General features: G+C 53.2%; 1 protein-coding gene across 2 annotated transcripts; it reads right to left on the bottom strand.

The window, feature by feature from the left end:
- Window positions 1-814: 814 nt before the first annotated feature.
- SCN1B (sodium voltage-gated channel beta subunit 1) lies at window positions 815-10,124 on the bottom strand. 2 transcript variants are annotated; one of them, XM_053667582.1, is made up of 6 exons: window positions 9,725-10,124; window positions 7,951-8,117; window positions 6,956-7,196; window positions 2,104-2,245; window positions 1,510-1,586; window positions 815-1,427 (listed from the first exon to the last, which is right to left on the bottom strand). In XM_053667582.1, the coding sequence occupies exons 1-5, from the start codon at window positions 9,762-9,764 to the stop codon at window positions 1,520-1,522; spliced, it is 657 nt and encodes a 218-aa protein (XP_053523557.1). In that variant the 5' UTR covers window positions 9,765-10,124; the 3' UTR covers window positions 815-1,427; window positions 1,510-1,519. The 2 variants fall into 2 exon arrangements, with proteins under 2 accessions (XP_053523557.1, XP_036985394.2); XM_037129499.2 differs by having other exon boundaries at window positions 1,515-1,586.
- Between the last annotated feature and the right edge of the window lie 1,405 nt (window positions 10,125-11,529).

The raw sequence follows: 11,529 nt of genomic DNA, 5'->3' as shown, positions 1-11,529 counted from the left end.
CACTGCAGACAGACCTACACTGCTGAGGAATGAGTGAAGAAATAAAATGGAGTCTCTATAGTCAGGCTGCTGAATTTCTAAAATCAATAGGTTGAGGTATGAGGAAACTATTCTTGCTTTAATTAGACTGGGAACTTGAACTTCTGAGCTGTGCAGCAATGCCTGGAGACATAGACAAACCCTACAGATGACCTGCTGAAGAACTTAGGAAAGAATGTCCACATATCCAAGACCCCTGACATCTGGAAGATCACCATTGCAGACCAATTCAGAAGCTAAGAACTCAGAACTAATTTTTTTCCCCTCAACATTGTACTTTTCACTGTAGGAACTGTCAATTTTTCTCTTTTCTTGAGAACACTCTGGATGTTACATGGTAGTGTTTCTTGTTTTCAAACTCTAAGACCCTTGAATAAAACTTTGCCACTTTTAAGTTTAGCAAAGCCTCCTGATTCACTTATGCTGGGTGGTTTGGTGGGCACTGCTGCCTCCCCTCTCCTCGCCAAAGCAGCACCCTCCCGATTGCCTCCCTGGCTCCCTCCGGCCTCCCTCCCACTCGTGGTCCCTGCTGAGCTAATGACACCCCCAACCCCACATTAATCAAGCACTAAGTGTATGCACCTACTGGGCCTTCCGGCAGCTGCTGAGCCTGAGATGCTGCACCCACCTGCTCCTTCCCATCCTTATCCCTGAATGTGTGCAGAGAGGCAGGCCCCTCTACCCACCTGGGAGGGCAGGTCCCTGGGAAAACTGAGGCTCTTGGATTTGGGGGTGGAGTGTAGAGGGTAACTGGGCTCATGAGAGAGACTGTGAATCAAGTCCAAGAATCTTTATTTCATGAACAAAACTACCTGTGTAAAGAGACGAGGCTGACTGGGCCCCTTTCGAAGTGGCCTCAATCCAAGGCTGGTGAGAGAGGGCGGAGTTGGGCGGGCCAAGAGTGCATCAGAGGAGAGGGGACCCCAGGTCCAGCCAGAGGAAGCAGGAGGGGAAATGTCGGTGAGGGTTTAAGTGGGTCCCAAACCCCCTGCCCTGAGCGGTTCTGGCTGGTCACAACCCTGCTGGGCAGGGAGAAGCTGGGCCCTTAGTGTGTGTCTGAGCGGCCAACGTGTGCAAATCAGCAAGGAGGAGGGGTGCGGAGCTGCTGCCCCCACCTCACCGCCTCCCCCAAACAGGCAGCAGAAGCAGGGGTGGGGGCAGCGGCAGTATTGCTTTACCCATCATGCATGGTGAGAGTGGGCGAGTGGGCAGGAGGAAGGCTGGATTAGGGGTTTGAGCCAAGCCCCCTGCCCCCTCCCACCCTGGAGGCTCTGCTGGCAGGACTCTGAGGCTGTGGAGGCCCAGGAATGGCCAACCCCCATTGGGGGTAGGCTGTGCCCAGATGTTCCCAATTAGGGCTGGCTCTTCCTTGAGGCGAAGCCCAGGGCCTAGAGATGAGGGAGAGACAGAATCAGGGACCTAGTGAACTGACACTACCCCAGGCCCACCAACCTCTGCCCATCTACCCACCTTACCGGGGCTATTCGGCCACTTGGACACCCGTACAGTTCTCTTTACTTTCTGAGGTGATGGCCAGGTATTCCGAGCTGTGGGGGCAAAGGCCAGGTAGACAGTGACCCCCTCATCAGTCTGGCCCACCACCAGGAGACTGAAGAGGGTTGTGGTCCCTGCCCCAGATGCACAGGGCTCCAGAGTTAGAAAAAGGAGGGAACTATGGGCCAGACTCCTGGTGACCCAAGAGAAGTCCAGGCTGGGGGCCTGGAGCCCTGAGTCTGAGGTAGGGGGGGACTAGGGGCTCAGACTCCTGGGTCCTGGTAAAAAAAAGAGACTGTGACCTGGATGCCTGTATCTTTGGGGGACTGGATATTAGGCTTGAACCTTGGGTGCTAAGAGAAGTGGGAGGCTGAGAGTCTGAGGTAGGAGAGGTCTGGGACCTGACCACAACCTTATCCTGTCTCTGACAACAAATGCCCCCCTCTGAGGACAACTTGCAGATTGTGCCCTGGGTCGCTCCCCTGTGCCCTCCCCACTCAGCTCATGCTCCCCTGTGCGAGGTCCTGGGTGTCCTGGCTTGCCTCCTCCCTCCTCACCAGCCCCACTTACGCATTTTCTTGAGCAGCAGCCTCCGTGGCAGCAGCAATCTTCTTGTAACAATAAACCATCTCCGCCACAAGCCATATGGTCAACACCACGATGAGCACATACATCATGATCTCAGACACGATGGACGCCATGTCTCTGTTGGCTGCAGGGGCCAGGCAGGAGTAAGTGGCAGCTGAGGCCAGGCTCAGGAGGCAAGACAGCCTGTGTTCCTTGAGCTTGCTGTGCCAGCTTGGGCAAGTGGCTCGACCTCCCTGGGCCTGGTCTGCAAATGGGAATGTGCTGCTTCCCTAGAGTCATCATTGTTACTAGTCACTGGCTGTGGATGGGCTTCAGGATCACCTCACTCCACTCCCTGTGTAATTCAAAGGTTTATTTGTGCCAGTCAGGTGGCTATAGGTGCCCAAGAGCTATAGCTCTGCAACCAGAAGGCTCAGGTTCAAATCCTGGCTCTGCCACTTGCCAGCTGTACGATCTTGGGCAAGTGACTCAACCTCTCTGGGTCTCAGTTTCTTTTATGAGAGTGTTGTGAGAATTTAAAAAGCACTTAGAATAGTGCTTGAAATATAGGCATCATTCAATAAATGTTTGCTATCATTGCCCTGGCTGGTGTGGTTCAGTGGATGGAGTGTTGACCTGTGAACCGACTCGGTTGGGGTGTGTGCCTGGGTTTTGGGCCAGGTTCCCAGCTGGGGGTGTACAAGAGGCAACTGATCCATGTTTCTGTTGCACATCATCGATGTTTTTCTCCCTCCCTTCCCCTCTCTCTAAAAATAAAATATGTTAAAAAATATTTCCTATTACTAATATTATTACTGTTATTATTGGGGCAGTACAGCAACAATAAGTAGTTAAGAACAGAGGATTCAGGGTCAGATAGCCAGGTTTCAGATTCTGCCTCTGCTTCTTAATAGCCACATGACCTTAGACAAGCAACTCTCCCTCTCTGGGCCTTGATTCCCTTTCTATAATATGCGGATGATCATACTCATGCCTTCTCACAGGGTTACTGGGGAGAGGAAACATCTGTTAACATTCCACATGTGCTTGGATGCACTCACAGATAGCAGCGCCTAAGTGTTGGCTACTGGCAGCTGTTTTCTGGAAACCCTCCATCTTTCCACCACACTGGATCTGGCCACCATCAGCTTCCTTTCATTGAGCATAAATTTAAACTGTAACGAGAGCACACTTAGCCAGGGGACCAGAGTCAAAGGCTACTGTGGCATCCTGGGCTGGACTTTACAGGTGTCCCTTCTGGTTGGCCAGGATCTCATCACCCCTGCTGTGCCCATGTGGTCTTCCTCCCTGTCAGTGCACACTTTCTGCTCCTCACCTGTGCACATGGTGCTGACGCTCTCTGGGCCAGAGCGAAGGAAGGTGCAGGGAGGGTGCAGGGCTGGATGCTTCTCCCCTATTGCCCCACAGGAGGAGCTGGTGACAGGGTTCCACACTTCATTCATTCACTCAAAAAGATCTCGTGAACCACTCTTATGCAGTGAATATGTGCTCTCAGCCAGGCCCCGTATTTCATTCTTTATCTGAGCATCTCCATAAATGACTCTTTAAAACAACCCCAAATATAGAGATAGTCTTGGCTTCCCACGTCAGCTGAACTCAAGAAGCACAGTGAGATGATGTTTGTTGGATACAGCTCACATCACTAGAATTCTCAACCCTCCTTCTGGAACTCAGTGCCTAAATGGAGAAGTCATCTGTTATCTCCTGCTCTGCCAATCTGATTAGGACAGTGATAGGCATAGGTCTGTAGCCCATTTTCCAGACAAGGATATTAAGACTCAGAGAGGTGAAGGGGCAGAGTAAGGATGCACAGCCAGGATTGAACACAGAGCCAGAATTCAGCCCCAGTTGTAACTGACTGCCAGGTCTGAGCTCCTATCTGCTCCGCAAAGCTTCCACAGCCAAAGAAACATTTGTAATAGCCGCTGTACAGTGCAATCTCCACCAACCCACACACATCTCAGGAGGGAGACCCATCCATCGGTCCCCTATATTACAGATGAGGGACCGATGGCACAGAGGTCATTGAAAGGCCCAGAGGCATCCTCTCCGGGGAGATCTTTGGTCTTTTCAAAATCCCCAAATCTTCCCTGTGCGTCCCCTTCATGCCCACACAGGCCAGACTTCTCACCAGCCTCAGACACTGCTTCACCTCAGGACATGCTTCACTCACACTGGGGACATCTGACGAAAGAGTGAAGAAGGCAGACAGAGTCAGTACAGCCAAGCTGCTAAGTACTAAACTCAGGTAGGCTAAGGCAGAAGAAATGATTCTACTTTTGTGTTCACTAGCCTGGGAACTTAAACTTTTGAACTCTCCAATTATGACTGGAGACAGACTACATGTGTCCTATAGGCTAGGCTCTGATTACCCCTTAAGGACTTAGAAAAGAATGTTCAGGTGTCCAGACCTACTGACATCCATTATCCAGATCCTTGGACCCCTGGAAGATTATCATCTCAGAGGCTCAGAATGCAGGGCTGATTTTTTTTTTCAAAAATGCACTTTTTTTATTGTAAAAACTCTTAGCTTTTCTTTCTTCTTCAAAATATTCTGGGTATTGTACAGTTGTGTTTCCAGCTTGAAAATCCTAAGACTTTTAAATATATCTTGATCATTTACTTCCAGCCAAAGCCTTCTGATTCACTCCCACTTGGCCGACACAGCCAGAACAGAGGTAGCCCTTGTGCCCTCCTCTGCCAGCCCCACTGCCGCGGGAGGGCCGCAAGTGCTCCCCGCCACCTCTGCACCTCCGCCAGGAAGCTCTCTCCACCAATACCCACTGCCTCTCCCTCAGAAGTGATTCCGTTCATTCTTCAGCAGTCATTAATCACCAGAAGGTAATACAGGCTGATTGGCAATGTTGAGATGGCAGTAAGAGAGTGAGTGATAATAAAAAAGTATACAGCATGGCTGGCAATGCTAGTAATACAATAATATCATGGGTCATGAAAGAAATACTATTGTGTAATGAGTAACACATAAAATACTACAATGTGGTAGGTGATGAATATATAGTATAACAGGTACAATTTTAAAATACTGCAATAGGGTTGATACTTTAAAATACTATATATATATATATAGCATGGTAAGTAATGACATAAATGTGACAGTATGGATAAAATACTCTAGTATGATGAATTATGACAAAATATTGTCGTGTGCTTGGTCATGTTAAAGCAGCATAGTGCAAAGTATAATACAGTATAGTGGGCAATGATAAAAGGCAATACTATTATATGGTAGGTAACACTGCAACCCCAGGCTCTGGAAAATCAATGGAAAAAGCTCTACAGTACGGTAAATGTTGTTCGGCACATAGGTTCTGGGAAACAGTACAATATGGTAGATAACGTTAAAAAAGAGAGACCATACTGAGTCGCAATCGTGCCTGAGCCCCACCACAGGGTCCACCATGAAGATGAGGGTCCACTAGCCTGAGCCAGGCCACAGCTGCAAGAGGGAAAGAATCTGGGGGCCTGATGGACTTCTGGAGATTCCACACCCTCCTGACCCCTCACCCCAGCACTGATTCGAGAGACAGAACTGACACAGACTTTAAGCTGCAGTGTTTGGGGGCATCTTTGTCACAGCCACTCCACTCTCCCAAAAGTCACATGGGCAGGGCTCCATCTTCTATGTGCGTGGGTGGCTGCCCACCCAGCATCTGTGTCCCACACCAAAGAGTCTCTCAGACACATACCCTGCATCAAATTTTACTAGATCACTTTCATAATAAATGTAAAAATGTTAATTATCAAAATAAACCTGCAAGCTTTGGCTGTCAGCAGAAGACAGTGAATCATACAAAGAACAGAAATGGCAGTCACACAGGCTTGGTTGGCTTTCAGTTCAGGTCCCAGCTCTATGACCTTGGCCATGTAATCTTACCTCCCTGAGCCTGGGCTTCCCCATCTGTAAGAGCCCCAGCCCAGACAGACTCTACAGCAGGCGCTGAGGCCTGTCTAGGAGAAAGGAAGAACAATGCACACTGTCCATGATGCTGTGTATGTGCTGCAGGCCCTGAAGGGTGTCCCTGCCACAGCTTTGTGGTGGTCCAAGGTCGGGCATATCACCCTCATTCTCTGAGTCAATACGGATCATAGGGCCCCAGGAAATTCCAATTTACATTAATTGGAAGATGGTTCAGAGAAGGGATCCAAGGCAGCTGAAGCCAAAATAATGAAATGATTCAAAAACTCCTTAGATCCCACAGCTCACTGTGGCCCTAGACCTGTGGCACTGGCCTCTCTCAACCCTGGGCCCACCCAGATCTGCTGAGTCGAGATACACACATTAGAGAGACTCCTGGAGGGTTGTGTGCACGGTAGAATTGGAGAAGCACTACTGTAGGTGACACACTCATGTCTCTTCCCTCACTGTCACACTCTTGACCAACAGAGTTGCCACCACTGCCCCCACGTACCAAGGCCCTGCCACCAGGCATGCCAGCAGCTGACACCAGCATGTCACTCAACCCTCACAACCTTCCTGGAACACAGCAATGGCTCAGACAACACCATTACCATCTTGTTTCCTACGGACAACCTTTGGCTCAGAGACAGAATGGCACCTGCCAGAGGCCACACGGCACAGAGAGCAGAGGTTCCACACCCATAACTTCCATTGGAGACCCCTGCTGGGGCATCTCTGTGAGTTGAAGGGAAATGGAGGCTAGAGCCGGACCTGGGGAAACAGGTGCCATTCCCCCTGCTGCCGTGGTGGCTGGCTGGCCCAGGAGCAGAGCCAGCTATTCCTGACCCGCCATCTGTCCCTCTATCTGGCTGCCAATGGGCAGCAGGAACGGCGGACAGGCGGGGTCTGACTCACCTTTGTCAACCACGTCCACATGGATCTTTTTGATGATGGTGGTCTTGTACTCATAGTTTTCAAAGAAGAGCAGGCGGTAGACATGGCACTCATAGTCGCCCGAGTGGTTGTAGGTCACATTCGTGATGAAGATGGACAGGTCCTGCAGGTCCCTGGTGCCCCGGCTGCCATTCCATACCACACGGCCCTCAAAACGCTCATCCTCCTCCAGCTGCAGCACCTCATTCTCATAGCGCAGGATCTGGGGGGCAGCGGTGGGGGGGTTCACTGATGAGCCCATGTCCCCAACCTAGATCTCTATTTTGTCCCTTTCCCTGACACGCAGAGACAGACAGACACACACGTGGGCTCAGGCAGGGAGGGCACAGAGGGGCTAGGGTCACTCCTGGGCCAGCCCCAGACCCTGACTCTGCCCCTAGTCCTGAGACACACACACTTATACACATTTCTCACCTGCCCCCCAGCCCTTGCTCAGCCTTCCTGGCCCTGATTCTCTACAGTTCTGCCTGGGCCACCGACATATACCTCATGAACAGACAGAGGCAGCCTGATCCAGCTGCTGTACACCCCAATTTCCCAGTTGCCCTAAAAGTGTGTAGTACCTCCTCAGATATAATTCAACATCCACATAGTGTAAATGAGGTCCAAATAGTTCTGCTTCTCCTCTATGATGACTGCCCAAAACATTTTTGCTGGTACAAAATAATTCCAATGACATTGTGCCAACCATGGGCCAGGTCAGTCAACCCAATCAATCCTCCCACAGACCTATGTGCTAGAGGCCATGACCACCCTCTCTTTACAGAGGAGAAAACTGAGGCTCAGACAGGTTCAGTGACTGGCCCAAGGTCACCAGCTGGTTAATGGTGGAGATGGAACTTGAATCCAGGTCATCCATAACAGCACATTACTGAGAGCAAACAACCACCCCCAATCCTGCCCTCACTCAGACACCGACACCCACCCTCCCATCCCAAGGCGGTGCACCCACACACCTTCACAAACTCCTCAGTGCCCTTCTGGCGGAAAGTCCACTCTGTGAAGGTCTCGGCGGTGGTCTCACTGCGGCGCTTGCAGGAGATGCACAGGATTTTGAAAGTCTCTCCATACACGGCCTCTGTCTCAGAGTCCACCTCCACACAGCCTGCCCAGGCTGAGGACACTGCAGAGACACCAGGGGCACCCATCACCCTCGGCCATGCCGGACCTGCTGGTTGTTGGCCCTACGGCCCCTTGGAAACCATCTGTTTCCCCTCAGTAATGAATGGACAGATCTGGGCACTGAGACTGGACTTACCACTCGCTGAGTGCCCTTGGCAAGCCACCCATCTGCTCTGAGCCTCAATTTTCCTCTGTGGATGGTGAGGAAAGCAATTATTTCTGCTTCTGGAAGCTGCTGAGCAGATTCCCTGACTTTGGTATGGTCCCAGCAGTGGGCTGGCACACAGAAGGCCCCCAGTCAGTAGGGCTGTTACTATGCTCAGTAACTGAGTTTGTGCTGCCCAACTACCCCTTCCTTCTTCAGAAGGCCACTTGGCTGGGATACTGCAGCACCTAGTCGGTGTGCATAGAATTCCAACTGTGTTAGAAGGTACAGGTGGCAGTCATTTCTACCATTATTACTCTGCGAAACCAGCCAGTCCAGAGATGGTTGGGAGAAGGCAGCTCCTCAAAGAGGGAGGTGGGTGCTGGGACTGGGGCAGACCCACACTCCATCCCTGTACCCCAGTCAGTACCACAAGCTCCTGCCATCCGCCCCCTCCGCAACTTCTCCTGACTCTGTCCTCAGGCTCCCACCTCACATTAGCTTCTTCAAACTCACCAAGCTGTTTTCTGCCTCAGAGCCTTTGCACCTCCCCTGGATTCTAGTGCCTTTGGGCCCCTCCTCCACATTCTTGCTTGCCACCGCCTTCCTGACTTCCAAAGCTCACTAATTATTTCTGTCTTTGCAGCTCCGGCTCTGGACCTTTTTCTCTGTCCCTGAGTCTCTTCCTCTACTAGTCCAGGGGGCTTCCTGTCCTCCCCTGCTGTCTCCTTCAATCTCTCCAAGTAACTCTGTCTCTAACGCCCCCTCTTTATCTCTCCTGGGGTCTCTCTGAAGGTCCACCACTCTGTGTTCTCTTTCCAGTCTCAGACACGCTCTTGGCTCTCTCTCTCCACCTTTCCCGGTCCCCCTTTAAACTCCATTCCTCCCCGCCGTCTACCAGTGTCTCCTTCTCTTCCGACTCTCTTAATTTTCTCTCTCCACAGTTCAGATGAACTCTCCTTACTCTCTCTGGCAAACTGCATCTCTCCCGTCTCTTTCTGTCCCTTTACTTCCATCTCCCCGGTCCCCCAGCGGAGCACTCCGGGTCCTTCTGTGTCTCTCGCGCCTTCCCTCTCCTGACACCATCTCTCTCTGTCTCTCCATCTCTCTCTTCTCCTTCTCCCGGAGCCGCCACCCCTCCCACTCCCTACCCCCCCCCCCCCCGCGACTGTGGGTGTCACATTGCAGCCTGCGGGGCTCCAGGAGCAGCTGACTCCGCGTTTCCTCGCCCCCTGGACGTCCGAAGCCACGAAGCAATGCCAGCAGGACTCCCGCCGGCTCTGGACCACCCACACCTTCGACCCTCCCCCAAGCTCCGCAACCTGCGCGCCCAACTTCTGAAGGGACTCTGGTCGGGGAATGAGCGGGAGAGGCCCTCGCCCCACTCTCTGGGGTTTGGAGCGCTAACCCGATACCCCGTTGCGCCCCGCTGCGCCCCTCGCCTCGCGCCCCTGCGCACTTACCCAGCGCCGTGCCGACCAAGAAAGCCAGCAGTGTCTCCATGACTGCTCTGCGCGCTGCACCCTTCTCCCAGGCCGCCGGTATTAATAGCCAGGCGAGAGGCAGCGGGACCCGGCGGCGGTTCTAATGTCCCCGGGAGCGCGCGGGCGCAGCAGCTGCGGCTCTGGGACTAGTGAGGGGGGAGGAGGGGGGGCGCGGCCCCCCCGCTCCGGTTACCGCCAGGGGCCCAGCCCCGGGGACCGGCGTCCGGGCATCCCCGCCGCGCAGGCTGTGGCCACTGCTTGGGCTGCTGCGCTGGCACGCACAGCCAGGCTCATCCACCAGATGCCCCGACCCCGACCCCCTTCGGCTCCGGCGCTTGGGCTCAGGCAGTGCTCTCCTGCGCACTGCAGCGGCAGCAGCGGCCCGGGAGGGAGGAGGAAGAGGGAGGGGGCGGGATGAATCACTGGGGGGGGGGGGGGGAGGGACGGGGGAGGGAGGGCGCGGCTGCCCAGCGTTTGCCGCAGCGGCCCGGGAGGCGCCGCTGCACCGGCTTCTCCAAGTGGTGCAGCGACCACGACTTCCCAGCATGGGTGCATTGCCTGGGTGTCTGGCCCCTCCAGACGCTAGGGACCTCCAGGATTATAGTCTGGGAAAGGTTACCCCCAGAGTCACAAGGGGGCAGAGGGTGGTTTGGGGACAGGGCTTCAGACTTCACATTATAGAGGTCATCCTTATGGGAACTAGGGGGTCTTGAAGGGGCATACGAGTAACCTCTCTCCAAGATCCCTGGCATCAGGCCTGAAGATCACTGTGTGGGAACCCAAGTGGGCAGTGGGTGGGGGCATTGGAGGTCAGGCTGGGGCTACCTATAATATTCCAGACCCCTCCAAAGCAGGATCCAAAAGAGAGCCTGTCCTGGGGAGTTGGGTGGTATCTTTCAGGAGGATGCCCCCGTGTTTGTCTTTGACATTATGTTCTATTCCTTTCTCCCCTCCTCTCCTGAGCGGTTGCCCTGAGCTCCCTGCTTTCCCAACGGAGCAAGCTCCTCTCGGCCTCTGGGCCTCTGCCCTTGCTCCTCCCTTCACCTGCACCACTCTTCTCCCGGGTAACCCAAATGTTCACTCCAGGTGTTCCTGCAGCTTCTAGCTTCAATGGCACTTTTGTCAGGTCTTCTGTCCATTTTAGGGAAACTGCCTCCCCTGTCTCTTACTTGACCTCCTTTACTTTTTTCCCCACAGCAGTTGTCACCAGACATTGTACTCTTCCTTCGTGTAGTTTCCCTGTTCTCTGCCTGTCCCTCTAACCCAGGAATATAAACTGCCCCAGGGGGGAGGACTTTATCCTGCGCACCAGTGTCTCCATCACCTTGAACTGTGCCTGGCACGTTGCAGGTGCTTGATAAGTGTTTGTCAAGTGAATGAATGAATAAATAAATAAATAAATGTGAATGCTAGAGCTCCTGTGATGTGCTGAATGCATTTCAGCAAGTTCCATTATTATTCCCATTTCACAGAGAGGACACTGAGGCTGAGTCACTCCCTCCACTAGGGTCATGGCCCTGGCCTCAGGTGGGTCTGGAATCCTGCCCAGTGGTGGTAGGTGGCCTGTCTTATGAATAGGTTCTGCCTAGTAGAGAGGATGAGGATGGGGGCTTTGGGCTGTCAGGCCCTGGTGGGAGTCAGGCTCTGGCTGGGGGGTCATTGTCCAGGTCCTGGCCACCAATTCTGGGTGGGATGAAGTTTTGGAAACTCCCTGGCCCATCTCTGCTGGGCACAAGGAACCAGGATGTGGGACAGGACGTGGGCACAGGGACAAGCGGCCAGGG

The sequence above is a fragment of the Artibeus jamaicensis genome, unplaced genomic scaffold, assembly GCF_021234435.1.
Source record: "Artibeus jamaicensis isolate MK-2021 breed Jamaican fruit bat unplaced genomic scaffold, CSHL_Jam_final contig_470, whole genome shotgun sequence".
In the NCBI taxonomy this organism is placed as follows: domain Eukaryota; kingdom Metazoa; phylum Chordata; class Mammalia; order Chiroptera; family Phyllostomidae; genus Artibeus; species Artibeus jamaicensis.
This window is presented reverse-complemented; position numbering and strand designations above follow the sequence as displayed.